Source organism: Schistocerca americana, chromosome 4 (genome assembly GCF_021461395.2).
Source record: "Schistocerca americana isolate TAMUIC-IGC-003095 chromosome 4, iqSchAmer2.1, whole genome shotgun sequence".
In the NCBI taxonomy this organism is placed as follows: Eukaryota; Metazoa; Arthropoda; class Insecta; order Orthoptera; family Acrididae; genus Schistocerca; species Schistocerca americana.
Genome location: NC_060122.1, coordinates 777,111,700 through 777,128,471, shown reverse-complemented (window position 1 = coordinate 777,128,471; position 16,772 = coordinate 777,111,700). Strand labels below are relative to the sequence as shown.

At 40.3% G+C, this 16,772-nt stretch overlaps 1 protein-coding gene across 1 annotated transcript in view; it reads left to right on the top strand.

Moving 5' to 3' along the window:
* Positions 1–16,772, top strand: part of LOC124613795 — a 185,909-nt gene that overhangs the window by 154,065 nt on the left and 15,072 nt on the right. Inside the window, exon 3 of the mRNA XM_047142517.1 lies at positions 3,854–4,480. Coding sequence (XP_046998473.1) covers positions 3,854–4,480 — 627 coding nt within the window. The remainder of the gene's footprint in view (positions 1–3,853; positions 4,481–16,772) is intronic.

Sequence of the window (16,772 nt, the reverse complement as noted above, 5' to 3'; positions counted from 1 at the left end):
ATGTTTGTTGCACACGCCTCTCATGGTGGTGCAATTCTGATGGCGAGTGACATAGTCACGGCACATGTCATGTAGCCGGTAGTCATAATACACTGAGATGACAAAAGCCATGGGATGCCTCGTAATATCGTTTCGGATCTCCTTTTGCCCAACATTTTGCAGCAGCTCAATGTGCTTTGGACTCAACAAGTCGTAGGAGGTTCGCTGCCGAAACATTGAGCTACGCTGCCTCTATAGCCGTACATAAGTACGAAAGCACTGGCAGTGCAGGGTTCTGTGCACGAACTGACCTCTCGATTATGACTCATAAATGTTCGATGCGATGCCGGAATGGCGATCTGTGTAGTGAGGTCATTCACTCGATATGTCCAGATCGTTCTTCAAACCAATAGCGAACAGTTGAGGCACAGTGACTTGCCGCACTGTTATCCATAAAAATTCTATAGTGATTTGTTTACATGATGTCATGAATGGCTGCAAATGGCCGCCAAGTAGCTGAATATAACAATTTTTAGTCAATGATCGGTTCGGAGGGACCGGAGGACCCAGTCCATTCCATGGGAACACAGCCTACACCATTATGGAGTCACTAACATCTCGCACAGTGTGTTGTTGAGGACTTGAGTCCATGGCTTCGTGGGGTCTAGAACATCAGCTCTTAAAACTGAAATCGCGGCTTATCTGAGCAGGCCACGTTTTTCCACTCGTCTAGGGTCCAGTTGGTATGGCCATGAGCCTAGGAGAGGCGCTATAGGTGATGTGCTGTTGGCAAAGACACATAGTGTCAGTATTCAGCTGTCACAGTCCATTAACGACAAATTTCGCCATATGCCCCGATTGATCTCTACGGTTAGTTCATGAAGTGTTGCGTGTTTGTTAGCAGTGACATTGAAAAGTATTTAAACCAACAAACTCTGGGAGATTGTAGGAGACATCAAAACAAATATTTTTTCCTAATGTTATTTTTTCCTGTGAGGAGTATTTAAACCAGAAGAGGAAGATTTCTCTGGCGGCAAATTAATTAAACCAACAAACACTTTTCCATTTTTTTTATGATCAAGAGACAACACATTAACACAACCCAATTTCAATTACAGTAGATTTTCAAAAATGCCTCCATTGACACATAAACAAAGGTTACGCCATCGGGTCATGTTCTGTCTGACACATGCAAAAACCCCAGGAATATCCTGAATTGTTCTTGATGTTGCTACTATCCGGGCAACCAGATCTTCTTCTGATGCAACAGGAGTTGCGTAAACAAGGTTGCACATCTCTCCCCACACACAAAAGTCCAGAGGGGCCATATCTGGGGATCGAGCAGGCCATGGTACTGGACCACCTCTGCCAATCCACATTTCTGTGAACTCTTGGTCCAGGAATCGACACACACGACGACTGAAATATGCCGGTGTCCCGTCATGTTGGAAGCACATGCGTTGTCTTGTAGGGAGTGGGACGTCTTCCAGCAATTCTGGCAATGCCCCGGCGAGAAAATTGTAATAGTGCCTGCCATTTAATGGCCTAGATAGCAGACACGGCCTAAGTAAACACCGACCCACACATTAACGAAGAACCGCACTTGATGAGCGTTAGTAACTGTGGCATGTGGGTTATCCACACTCCATACATGTGAATTGTGCATGTTGAAGACTCCATCATGCCCGAACATTGCTTCATCGGTAAACAACACAGAGGATGGAAATGTAGGATGCATTTCACACTGTTCCAGGTACCACTGCGAAAACTGTGCTCTGGGTGGATAATCAACTGGTTCCAGGTTGTGGACATGCTGTAAGTAAAATGGACGTAACAACTGCTCTCGGACTGTTCTTACATTAGTATGATTCGTCCCCATGTTTCGTGCAATTGCACAAGTGCTGATTGAAGGATCCTGCTCCACATGCAGCCTTCTTACCGAACGATGGCGTCCCTGTCCAGGTAATCTGCTAAAAGACCCAGTCTCATGCAGACATTGGTACACAGCAGCAAAGGTCGTATGTTGCGGGATACGGTGATTAGGCTATTGTTGTTGATAAACCCACTGTGCAACTCATCCGTTGTGGTGCGCTACATAGTACGGACCAACCATATCAGTGTACTCACTCGAGGTGTATCGCTCCAGTAGTAAACAGAGACAATGCATTACTACACTGGTGGACAGGAGTTGCCTACAACTGAAGAGCTTAATACGTCCTCTAACAACTGAAGATCATAATACGGCCTCTACCAACTGAAGAGCATAACACGGCCTCTACCGGCTTAAATAATCCTCATAGTAATCCTCTTTCAAATTCTGAAGGTGGCAGGGGTAAAATACAGGGAGCGAAAGGCTATTTACAAATTGTACAGAAACCAGATGGCAATTATAAGAGTCGGGGGGCATGAAGGGGCAGCAGTGGTTGGGAAGGGAGTGAGACAGGGTTGTAGCCTCTCCCCGATGTTGTTCAATCTGTATATTGAGCAAGCAGTGAAGGAAACAAAAGATAAACTCGGGAGTAGGGGTTAAAATCCATGGAGAAGAAATAAAAAGTTTGAGGTTTGCCGATGACATTGTAATTCTGTCAGAAAAAGCAAAGGACTTGGAAGAGCAGTTGAACAGAATGGATAGTGTCTTGAAAGGAGGATATAAGATGAACATAAAAAAAGAAAACGAGGATAATGGAATGTAGTCGAATTAAGTCGGGTGATGCTGAGGGAATTAGATTAGGAAATGAGACACTTAAAGTTGTAAAGGAGTTTTGCTATTTGGGGAGCAAAATAACTGATGATGGTCGAAGTAGAAAGGACATAAAATGTAGACTGGCAATGGCAAGGAAATCGTTTCTGAAGAAGAGAAATTTGTTAACATCGAGTATGGATTTAAGTGTCAGGAAGTCGTTTCTGAAAGTATTTGTATGGAGTGTAGCCATGTATGGAAGTGAAACATGGGCGATAAATAGTTTGGACAAGAAGAGAATAGAAGCTTTCGAAATGTGGTGCTACAGAAGAATGCTGAAGATTAGATGGGTAGATTACATAACTAATGAGGAGGTATTGAATAGGATTGGGGAGAAGAGGAGTTTGTGGCACAACTTGACTAGAAGAAGGGACCGGTTGGTAGGACATGTTCTGAGGCATCAAGGGATCACAAATATAGCATTGGAGGGCAGTTTGGAGGGTAAAAATCGTAGAGGGAGACCAAGAGATGAATACACTAAGCAGATTCAGAAGGATGTACGTTGCAGTAGTTACTTGGAGATGAAGAAGCTTGCACAGGATAGAGTAGCTTGGAGGGCTGCATTAAATCAGTCTCAGGACTGAAGACCACCACAACAACAACAACAACAACAACAACAACAGTAAAGAATTACATTAGGGAAAAATATTTGTTTTGATGTCCGCTACAACCTCCTAGAGTTTGTCGGTTTAAATACTTTTCACCCTGTATAAGCAAACGCAGCTGCTCCCGGTCGTTAAGTGAAGGTCGTTGGCGACTTCGCTATCCATGGTGAGACGTAATTTTCGTCACACTCTTGAGCCCGTGGATCTCGGAATATTAAATTCCCAAACACTTTCCAAAACGGAATGTGCCATGCGTCTAATTCCAACTACCATTCCATGCTCAAAGTTTGTTAATACTCTTGGTGCGGCCCTATCATGTTGGACTCATTTTCACATGAATCACTAGGGTAGAAACGGCAGCTCCGCCAGTGAATGACCCTTTCACACCTTGTGTACGCGACACTATGGGCATCTGTATGTGCGCATATCGCTATCTGATGACTGTGACATCTGTGTAAATAGTGTATTTTGTTTCGCTCACAGCAGGAGCCCCTCAGACGTCACACAACACATGTTTATTTGATTGCAGTGCCTCCGCCGAACCCTGAACTGGTGCTGAAGAACGGACAGCGTATCGTTCCCAGGTCCGTGTGGAGCAGTGGCGTGCCGCCCAATTTCAGGATCCCTCTGCACCATCCGATACCGTATGTGGTCGTCGGACACACGGCGGGCACGGCCTGCAGAGGCGAAGAGGAGTGTTTCGTCCTCCTGCGCGCATACCGCGACGAGCACTACGCCAAGTGGGGGCAGCCCGACATCTCGTACAACTTCCTCATAGACGTGGAGGGCAACATCTACGAGGGCCGCGGCTGGGGCGCCACCAACAACTACGACAGGGAGTGGGTGCTGCGCTGCAACCTGGCCGTCACCTTCATGGGCAACTTCGTGCACCACAATGCGACGGAGGCGATGGCGCGCTCGCTGCAGCTGCTGCTGGAGCTGGGCGTGTCTCTGGGCAAGCTGGACAGCGAGTACCGGCTGCTGGCGCACAATCAGGTGGCCAGCACTCTCAGCCCGGGGCCCAACGTGCTCAAGCTCATCGCGTCCTGGCCGCACCGCTGCTTGAAGCTCTGCAGCGCCGGCATGCAGTGCATCCGAGCAAACTCGACGGAAGTGAGCACGACAGCATTGAGCACCGTCGAAAGTGGAGAAAGCTGAACTGCAGCAAGCGATTGTGCGCTCGAAATAGTTCTGTGGTACCAGACCTATTCCTCGAATTCTGTGTGCCGGACTTTTTCTGGTGTTGTAAGTGAACCTCTAAGAACGGACTGATTGGTGAACCTCACATTCGACATATAATTTGACTAATACCTTGATTTATTCAGCATAGTCGCAGTACACCCAGTGAAAACAGTTCATAACCTGGCCACGCCGAGTCAAGAGTCACTGCATCCCAAAACTGAACAAGGTAATCTCACCAAAACGTCCAGAGAGCCAAAGCCAAGACGTTACACTCAGTACTGAAGCCCTCCACTGTAGTAACAGGGTACGCATCCAATCCACAGGTTGTTGTTATTGTGGTCTTCAGTCCTGAGACTGGTTTGATGCAGCTCTCCATGCCAATCTATCCTGTGCAAGCTCCTTCATCTCCCAGTACCTACAGCGACCTACATCCTTCTGAATCTGCTTAGTGTATTCATCTCTTGGTCACTCTCTACGATTTTTACCCTCCACGCTGCCCTCCAGTGCTAAATTTGTGATCCCTTGATACCTCAGAACATGTCCTACCAACTGGTCCCTTCTTCTCGTCAAGTTGTGCCACAAACTCCTCTTCTCCCCAATTCTATTCAATACCTCCTCATTAGTTATGTGATCTACTCATCTAATCTTCAGCATTCTTCTGTAGCACCACATTTCGAAAGCTGCTATTCTCTTCTTGTCCAAGCTATTTACCGTCCATGTTTCACTTCCATACATGGCTACACTCCATACAAATACTTTCACAGGTATCGGCAAGTTTGCACGATCACTGCAGGCGTTGTCACTATCAGCTTGATGATCTGAAGTGATGTAACGAACCCTACCTCTGCCATGCACCGTAGTTGAGGCCACCGACAGGGGTACTGGAACCGCGTCCTAACGCCTACTGCGGTATCTGTCAGTGAATGTGCTTTGTCTATGTCGTTATACGAGTCACTTTTGGGCCCTGACATACGAATCTTGAACTGCTGGGAAGTGGAGGGAAAGAGGAGAAAGTCTGAATATCGAACGAGAAGATGTCATTCGAACATGATCAACAGCACAACGCACTTGCCTTGGTATTTTGCACAAATTCAGCAATATCAGAGTATAGTGTCACGTTATAAATATACTCTTCATGATTGCAAAGCTTCGAGCAAATCTTAAAGCACGAGAAACAAATTTCGTAGAAAAATGGATGTGCTTCACAACTGGTTTTTATGTTATCGTGAGGAAGAGACTTTTACTTGCATGTTCTTTTTTCAATAAATGTCTTTTTTCCATTTTTTAAAAAAGAACTATGGATTTTATTTAAATATAGGTTTTGTTGAGAAATTATGTTGGTTATGGCTCATTTTGCTTCCTAGTCTGACATACTGCGAATAAAATTTCTACTGGATGATGGCTCAGGTGAGCAGGAAATAGACTGAACTTATTTGAACAACTATTTAGGGACACATCAAAATTACATGTCCTGCAAGAAAAAAAAAAAAAAAAAAAAAAATTTGAGGCTATGGGCTATATTTTTGGAAACATGCCCGTGGCTCCATAGACATTTAGGAATACCTGAAGTGCACTAAGAAGAGTTATACTGTACTGAGAATGAAGCAAAAAGCTTTTTGAGCATTTCTTTACTGTGAATGGAAAGTAGACAATTGTATTCTTTTACGATAATTTATAAACAAGAAGTTAATTCGTTAACTGTAAATCTTTCGTTTCGTTGTTCTTAAAATGACAAAAGTTGGTACATTTGAAAGAAACAGTCTAAGTGGTTTTTAACAGCCTAAAATGTGAAAACTTATGTTCCTAAGCACGGAAAGTAACCTACAATGTTATTGTTTCTTTCCTTTTTCATTGTTCACCCTTGCAGCGTCGAGAAGGTTATTTTAGTATCTTAAAACCTCAGCAGCGTAAGAAAAAGCAATTTTTCAAGGTACGAAATGTTGGCTATTGAGAGCTCTTTTCGACGAAGCTAATTTTGTGCCATATTCTCACTGAAAATGGTGGCGAGGACTTCCTAGCCTTCAGGTAGCACGAGAATGTATACAATGTGTGGTTCACCATTCAGTTCCTTTGTCTAAATTTCGCACACACTGTTTCCTAGCAAAAATGGGTAGCAACACGTATGTGTGAGACAGATGCTATATTTAGTGACTCTGCATTGCTTTGTCTGTGATATTAATTGATAGTAAACTGCATAAGTTTTGAAAATAATGACACAGTGGAGAAGAGATGTGGAAAAATAAACACTCGCGAAAAGAGGTAGGCAAATTTTATTTCTTGTCTGGGAATTACGAGCTTACGTGTGGCAGTGGCACTAATGTGCATCTGATTTCAAACTGTGACTGTGTTAGAGCATCAATAGTGTGAAAGTTCGTCGCTGTGGTGTGTATTGTGCATGAGCAAGTAGCGTAGGACAATCAGAACTGGGCTAAGAAGAAGGAGCCGTCTCTCAGCAGCTTCTTCTCTTTCGTTCATACTATACTCCTGTCTCACCTTTGATGTAATTCTTGTGTGATCTCTGTAGCGTGCAAAAACGTTCGAAAAGTGTGAACAGTGTGGTTTGAAAGTTGCATCACATTCCAGTCATTAAAATTTTCTCCAGTTAATAATCATTCATAAATATGGGCGTTTATTAAACAACTTCTGTAAGATTATATTTCTCAGATGTTTGTAAAAAACCGAAAACTGCAAATGGACAGGGACTCCTTTCCCATTGGAATCCTCCATTGTACTTATAATCAAGGAAGAAGTTCAAAAAGAGTGTCGAACTGTAATGAATTACTTGAACTAAACAACGGTATTCAGTGCTTTCTGTGACTGAAATTTATTCGAAATAAACAAATCAATAAAACCAAAGTTTATAATTGCATAGCCAGATGCAGTGTTTCTTTATCCTACGGCAAGTATAGTGTTCAAATATGTACATGACATATCTCTGACTGCCACCGCTCAAGTTATTTCCCCACGTTGAAGTTCATTACATATTAACTAATCATCCAAAATTATGTTAATAGATTAATCAATTTTTAAGAAATGTCTGAGTGTTAGGCACAATAAATTAAAATAACTTGTGCTTCTGCGTTACATGACATGAAAAAGTACAGCACACACATTTGATTTTATATGTGGTATAAAATAATTGATCACTGCTGGGCAGTCAAGTAAGTCTGCTGGTAACTATATTTTCCTCGAAGAATTAATGCGGTTTCACAAACCTTTTTCACTGATTAGTACGTAAGTCCCTATCTGGAATTCGTTACATCTTATGTACCTTATGTTTTTGGATCCTTATCACAATAGCAAAATTGCTTTACCTACCATAATAAAACGTTTCACAAACAGCTGACGAAATTTCAGAATCGTAGATAGCGGTCTAGTTGTCACTTCTCTGTGTCAATACTTCACATGAGTTACCTAACTAGTTTTTGAAATGTGCAGTAAATATTTTCTGCTTCAGATAGTGTTCACGTGAAATCAGAAACATTACAGATAAAATATAATAGTTATTCTCAGTTTTAATCGAGAGACAAGATACTGCTATTATTTCGATAGGACGATCTTAAAATCATTCGTTTTATGAAGTAAGATCGAAAACGGGAGTCTTCATCATCATAATCTTCGCAAAATCCGGCATACTTAGTGAAAAAGTCTGTTGTTTAATATTTACTCGTCAAAATCAACAAGACACGGGGGTTATTTGCGATTAACTGATCATGTCATTCAAAAATTAACCATACCACTTCCAAGTACTATTACAACTAAATTTCTGAATCAAGTTTCAGTACTAATGGTTGGATACTGCGGAAATCTTCATCTATACCTAACCATTATTTTAGATTTACTTTCTTTTAAGGAGAGCTGCAATTCTAACCACGCCTTTCTACATCTTCATACAATCAGCTGCGACACCTCAAACCACCCATATTCTGTAGACAATCACCGAGAAATATGTTATTACTGCTGAAACACTCTGATAAAGTTTTTTAGCAGATTTACTAAGGTGAGTTTCATGTATACAATTCAACATCAGTCTGAAATACAGTACAATTTATTACTATACAGTGGCATGAAAAACTATTTATAATTAGACCTGTAACGGTTGGTTTACTATGAATTTTAAAAGCGTGATTTTGACTCAACGTTTTTATTCTAAGATCAAGAAAATTGATACCTTCAGCTGTCTCAAGTGCAACGGTGAATTTGATGTGGTGGCGTATTACTCATGGTATTTGGAAATGATTCTAATTCATTTGCTTTATTATTGAACATGACGATTGTGCCCTCAACATACATTTGCTAATAAATCAGTTTAGCTTTTAAAAGGGTATTGGCACTGAAAAATTTGTTTTTCAGATGGATAATGTAAATATCAGATAAACGGACTGCCACAATGCTTTCCATTTTTTAAATCGTCTGACTGTATACACATTTTTCTTGTTGATTAAGATATAGTTTTGCAGTATAATCGATTCTTATATTTCTAAGAGTAAACGTAAGTCTATCTGGATAAGTTATTCGTTTCTTGGTAAATTGCACCTAATTATTTCCATAGACCATAAATTTGTGTACAGGTTTACACTGCTTAAGGATGGAAATCGGACATTGTCTGGTTTGTGCACGTTAGTGCTGTCGTTAATATCCTCTCGGGGATTTCTGATATATAAGTTGTTTCCATAGGTGTAAAATTTCTGAGAAATGTTTAAGCTACGTACAGAAGCAATATCCAGCATTGTTCCTTGAATTAGCAGTGGGATGTATTGGACACTAAGGTTTATGAATTTTTGGCTGAAATCTTAGTTTAGGTGTTAAGGGTTTCGTGATTTGCTATCTTGGCCATCAGCATCTGGTAAATGGTGGCTGGTACTCTTAATTTATTTCCTAAACTGAGCTTGATATTTAGATGTGAGTTCAGTGTCCAGACCTTATATATTAGTTTCCAGAAAGAGCAGTAAGAGTTTAGTGCTGTAATCTTCTTCATTCATGACTAATGCAGTGGTACATTCATCTGCCTTTACAACAAGGTCTTTACTACCTGTAAGTTTTTTTTATTTACGCCAACGGGTATTATTAATCAGTTTTCCCAGAGTTATTTGTTGATTATAGATTTATTGATTTTTTTTCTTTTTTGCTACTGAGCTCATCACAGTATTTTACTCACTTTGGCTTAGGTTAGCTGTGGCACTAGCAACTTTCTTTATTTTCTTGTCATTGGGTTTAGGTGCAGTGTTATGTTTGAGAACTTTATTCAGTAAATAAAGTTCTCCGTTTTGAAAGAAAATGATGGTTGAGTTTATTAATATATCGTAGAATTCAAGACTTGAAGTGTTGAGGGTTTCATTAGAACAATGTAGTAATTCTGACATAGATGAACTTTCTTTTCATGTCTTGTGTAGATGATTAGCTGTTGTTCGCTTATCTGTCTATTGATGTTCCATAAGGTTTGAAGAAGTGTGTAGGACACATCTAATTATTGAGTTCAAGATGCAGTTTAGAATGTCTTTTTGCTTGTGGAGGTAATTGGTTTCAGTTCTGAACCGCATTATTTCGCACTTGGTAATCTATGGACATTTACTCTGGCTTTTAACGTTAACTTTGATGTAGATACTGATTACATTAAAACTATTGTGGCCATGTCAAAGATTTTAGCTTAAATTATCTTCATATATCTTCTCTCTGCAGTTTTTAGTGTAGTGGTAGAATGCCTGGCTAGACAACTTGAATCTTATTTTATTCATGCTGGATGTTATGAACTCTTTGCCATTGATGGTTGTTAGGCAATAACACAACCAGTGATAAATATCTTTAAATTGCTTTATTGTTAAGGTAAAAGTATTTTGCTGTTATTAACATGTTGCACTTGTCAAGTATTTTCTTTACTTAGTTTAGATCTTTGCTCAACACGAAATTAATCATATTTCTGGGTTATAAACAAAAACATCTAATGTAAAGCATATGTGTGAAACTCAGACTGATGTGTAGAATATCAGAAATTGTATTTTACGTGCCACAGTGTTTTATTTTGAATACATGTGTTATTTGTTCTTCAACAGCTTTCTCATTGTCTGGGAAAAAGATATGGACCATGGCATTCCAAAGTGCTGTCCACTGGACCATATTTAAGCATATATAAGTGCTTCATCTCATAACTAAATAAATCCAGGCAAATTAGCCAGTTTTTATTACCAAAACAACATAAAAATAACGCTAAATATTGAAATATTGTTGTGCAGCGATTTACCCCGGGACGAATTGTCCTATTTCCGATACATAAGCCGCACCTACATCCATCCTTGTAATGTTTCTATGGCTGGTGAAGTATCATTGAAAACAAGGGCAAAGTTGTACAATCCAGTGTCATCAGTCAACTGAAATTTCGACGGCTGTGTCGTGCCCTTATACGTGTAGTAGAGCACATATTTTCAGGACAATGTGCCCATTGTTCAGGACAATGTGCCCATTGTTGTCCTGTACAAAAAACTGGTCACTTGGTCTTGGCTCCTTACGTAAACTGGTGTAATTTATGACCCTAATATAAACAATTAATATAATAATATAAACAAACTGCTTTGGTTATGGGTACACAGATAAAATTTATGACAGAATGCTCTTAGCCCGATCCCAATTACCATGATTTATGACACAAAATGGCCTTATTTATATCTGTGCAATTAAATTAACATATTTTATGACCCGAAAATTTGCCACCTCTCTCCCTCCACACTTCTTTAGGGATGTTGTGTAATGTACGAATGTCAGGTCAGGTGGAATTATCTTAACTAATATAAATTTTAACCAAAAATTATGTCAGATATTTGGCACCACAATGGATGTGCAGTAATCATTTTAGAATTTGTGTTTTGCAGTTTTCAGCAGAGTATTGTGCCCAGTGGTATTTGCAGCAAGCACTCCTACACATTGCTGCCTTGTACTGATATTTACAGTTTGGGGTCTATTTGTTACAGTTTTGGGGCATTTTTCTCTAAATATTCCGAATACCCATTTTTAATTATCATCATTTAAAGACACGGTCATATTAATACGAGACCTTAAATGTCTTAACAGTTACCAGCTTAGTACAACACATACACTTATTATTAGTATGTCGAAATCAATGTCACTATCAAGCTCTCTTAGAGGATTCTGATGGTATAAGATTATACTAGAGGTGAGTAGACCTGATTTGTGAGAGTAGCTGTTAATGGTTGCTCAAATAAGAGGAAACTGTGTGGACTCATTTCTTGGAATTCGTGTCCAGTTGGGAGAACTCACGGGAACCCACAACTGAACAATGTTTAGTATTTATAGCATCGTACAAGTGCATCCAGACGCCGAGCGGTTCTAGGCGCTACGGTCGCAGGTTCGAATCCTGCCTCGGGCATGGATGTGTGTGACGTCCTTAGGTTAGTTAGGTTTAAGTAGTTCTAAGTTATAGGGGACTGATGACAGTAGCAGTTAAGTCCCATAGTGCTCAGAGCCATTTGAACAATTTTTTTTCAGTTTCTTGAGGTTTAAATAACGATAAGCCACAAAACGGCCTCTCGGAATAGCTCATGACTACTACTGAAACTGATGAAACTGAAACAAAAACATAATTGGTGTTGTCTTGGTGCTTGTCGCCCCCACATATCGCATATCACATCATGCAAGTAGGAACACGAGTGTCTCGCCGATTAGCGTCAGATCGCGCGGCCGCTATTGCAGCATGTCGAATCGCATATTGCATCGTCTCAGTGTGTACCGCACCTAATCCGTGCCACCTCAGACAACTTCAGACCGCCAACAGGTGTAACAGTTTGTTTAGCGCTGACGTTCCAGAAACCGCCAGCTCTTACGAGAAACTAGGTAGAGGACACAGATTTATGGTACTCGCCGTCTTCGGTCCGTTTCGGGCAAAAATATAGCCTGTCAAACACCTTGAGATACTCGGGAGGTGTGGGTGAGACAGTGTTGAAAACAGGAATATCCCAACAAGACACAGTAAGTGCTATTCAGACACCGTAAGCTGACCCAGGAAAGACGGCCAGACGTGAGAGACATAGCACTCCATATCTGGAACGAGCTACTGACACAATACAAAATACCTAGGCGTGTATCTAGAAAAACAGACACACTTAAAGTACACGCTTGACACAATAATCGTCTTGTGGACGCTGCAGTTCTTATTTTCGTACTTGCTAATAAAAACTGGGAAGGAATTCCTCCTTATGCAATAAACAGTTTTTTAGTTTTGTTTCAGCACTTTTTCTGTTCATTTGCTTTATTCATTTATTTCCTTTCTAGAAAGCTGTTGTTACATTTCAACCTCTTGTGTGGGCTATATAAAGGTTTGACACAGAAGTATTTACTTTTGTAAAAGAAGCAAATATTTAGTGTGAATAATTTTACATTAGTTTGCAGACAGGAGAGAGTTTAGACGCGTATCACTGAGATGAGGCTGTCTATGTTTTTGGTTTACTATGTGTCTAAAGATTTCGGTTTTATTGTAAAGTTGGAAATAAATTGCATATGAAAATTTGTAAATATACCTCATATGAAACTGTTGGTTGTGTATACCGGTAACTTTAAATCTACAATACAATATGCAGCTTGTCATCTGCAAACAGCAGAACGTTTGTAGGGTTCCGTGATTCAGTTGGTAACAAGTGAACTCAAATAGGATCACTTCGTTGTCCGTGTGTCTCTCTGTCTGTGCGACTGTCAACATCCGTTTTCTCAGGAACAGTTTGAAGTACCAAGTTGAAATTTATGTCTTAAACTAAGGTCTATGGTCCATTGGAGGTGTTAAAAATTTAATCTTCTAAGTCAATGCAGTAAAATAATACGGCCGTTTTTCGAAACTGGCAAACTCATTCATCAAAACCTGTAGTGTATTTTCCATTGTCCTAGAATCATGAAACATGACAAGAAGCCAGGTTTCTCACTAGAAGTAAAGGAATAAAATCCTACAATTGTTCAATTGTAATTATATGACATAAAACACATTTTTGCGATTACAAGCTTACTTTGCATTCGAAATCTGTTAGAAATCTAAGAAAATAATGTAGGAATATACATCTGGTTTACAGTAATCGGTAGAGTGATTCCCTAGGAAGCCTTATGTGTGTAATTTACAAATTTTTCGTGCTAATTAGCTGTGCTACGATAGAGTGAAGTTCTCTGTCGCTGTGAAAACGCCGCCTTTGCCATGTAGTGGATGCTCATTGTACTTACGAACAATCCCTGACAGTCTTTACTTATTACAGGTACAGTATCTGTAATGCTTCAGAACGAAGTAAGACTCACGACTGCACTTCCGTTGTTTGGAAAAAGGTTCCAACACGAAATAAAATATCCGTTGAAACATTGCACAGAACAATTCGCCATTTGCTTAACAATAATATCCCTATGGCCAACTGTATCGTTTCTTCTCTGGAGACTTCCATCAGATCTTACCGATAAACGCAAAATGGACGAGAGCGAGAGGGACGAATGAGAAATCACCTAAAAATTAAACGTAAAAGTCGAAATGAACACATTCTCGAAAGTCTTGGTATACCCTGGACTGATATATTGCCAGTATCGATATCGATAACACGGGAAAATCGTCAAGATTATCTTGTACGGAAAGACCGGGGTGCGAGCTCTACTCGCACCTGCCCTTTTCTTTGCTCTATTTTTCGGTTTACATAGAAAAAAATTTGCAACTACAAGGAAACATGCCCGCAACGAACTTGCAAGAAATATCAGCCATACTCAGTCTCATCAGAGAAGAAAGCTACTTCACATTCAAAACAAGTTTTAACTCTCAACAAGAAGGACTACCTGTGAGATCCCCAATCAGTCACCTCTGTTGACATACTCATCACTGGCACATAAAATCAAAACTTCGATAAAACTGTTAAACTGAAGCAGTACAAAATAAAATGTTGCTACTGATATGTAGCCGATATAATCTGCGTAACAGATGAATCATGTTCTTCTATAGAAGAACTTCATGATGCCGTAGGCACTATCCACCCACTGTTCACCGTTGAAAGAGAAACAGAAGAAAAACTCAATTTCTTCGACCTCGCCATGCATAAAGGGAACAACAGACATGAATTCACTGTTTATAGGAAATGTAAAAAATCGCGAGCACAACCATTCTTAATGAGTCCAGTCACCCCATAACGAATCCAGTTTAGGTATTTACTACACGGACCGAACAGAACACCTATGTACTAACTTGAAGAATAAAACACAACAAAACCAATTCCACATGACTGTGGGTATGGTGCAACGACAATAAATAAAATAAACGACAAAGTATACAAACAGACAGCAGATGATCAGGATGCAGTACAAGTCACAACAGATCAGCAGTGAGTAAGCAACAAAATTGAGCATAGTGAGTTTAAAGACAAAGTCACACACAGGGTGGGCAGTATACTATAGAGACAAGGACTCAACATAGCATACCGAACCAACAACGCAATACAGAACAAACTTGGAAGACATACCAGCAATCACTGACAAATGCAGCCAATCTCATGTGTATTAATTAACTTGCAACTACTGTCATTCTGTTGTCAAATACGCAGGAATTTTAGAGCCAGGCATACAGATCATACCAGGGCACTAAAAAGTAATAACTCTCACTTGACATTTACTGATCACCCCATCACACACAAATATAGAAACTGGTTAAAACATTTTTAAAACTAGTAACAGAATATACCAAAAATTAGCAATAGGGAAAAATTATCACATCCAAAAACCAGTGTCTCAGGGAAAGAAAGTACCAAACCAATACACATCACTATGCAATAAAACGTCCTTTGCCACGTTAGAAGAACTGTATAAGTAAATCCCCTCCAAAAACTGCACATGGTCACTCTCTAAGATCAAATTCTGTTTCCCACATCACACATTGCTCACTCTACCTGTCTGCCGATGACTCTCTCTCTCTCCCCCACATAAATACTCGCTAAACTTCAAAGACGTTAACAACACACTGAATTGGCGCCCCATATACCGAACAAACACACCACGAAGCAAACGAACATCACACAGGCATAACAACACGTGAAATGGTGGCAGAAACGCTGTTCTTGGCTAATACAAATAATACAAAATGCTTGTGTAGCCACAACATCTAAAAAAAAAAATAAGCGTGTTAACACAAACAATGGAAAAACACCAAAATGTCAAAATCCGGAAGTAGTACTCTAAATAAGCCTGCATATAGCAATTCCGAGTCGAAAATGAACAATAAATAGGAAAATAAAAAAACATTTCGTTGTTTGCAGATGACTGGCTGTAGATTCTGCTTTAGATTTAGAGCTATCGGCATACAAAAGTAATAGCTTCGTATGGGGTATGTAAACAAATGTATATATACTCTGTAAACATGGCCCCATAACGAAGTCCCGAGGTCCGATCCGCGCTCACACAGTGTATCACATGAAACTTCCTGTCACTCTCGTTCTGGGGTGTATACGCAGTTACCCTACGCTGCTGTGGATGATGACCCACAGCGCGCCAGATAACCCAAAAAAGCGCCACCGGGGTGAAACGCGTTTTTTTAACCAATAAAGAGCATTGTGCAATCTATGATTGTTTTTAATATCTATCACAGTATAAGGATACTATGTCACCACGTCACAGAAGATTGGAATAAATGCCGGCCGGGATGGCCGAGCGGTTCTAGCGCTTCAGTCTGGAACCGGGCGATCGCTACGGCCGCAGGTTCGAATCCCGCCTCGGGCATGGATGTGTGTGATGTCCTTAGGTTAGTTAGGTTTACGTAGTTCAAGGGGACTGATGACCTCAGATGTTAAGTCCCTTAGTGCTCAGAGCCGTTTGAACCGTTTTTGATTGGAATAAATGCCAAAATCTTTAGACATACAGTCTCAACTCAGTGATATACGTGTCACGTCTGTTCTGTATGCAAATTAATGTAAAACATTTGACACTAAATAATCACTCCTCTTATAAATGTAAATACATTTGTGCCAAAGGTTCATATAACACACACGGGAGGCGACAATGCAGCAAGAGTTTTTCAGAAAAAAAACACTGAAGATAACACAAAAAGTGCCGAAACATGTCTGGGTGAAAACAAAACTATAAAACTGTGCCTTGCATAAGACGGAATTCCTCTCCACGATTGACAGATTAAGCAAAAGACAAAAGCTAATATGACCTGTACAACAACGTTCCCCGCCACGAGTTCGGCCACGGTCATAAAAACATAATTTTTGTATGTAATAACGGTGGCGGAAGGTGTAGCCGACCCCTCTGCGGAT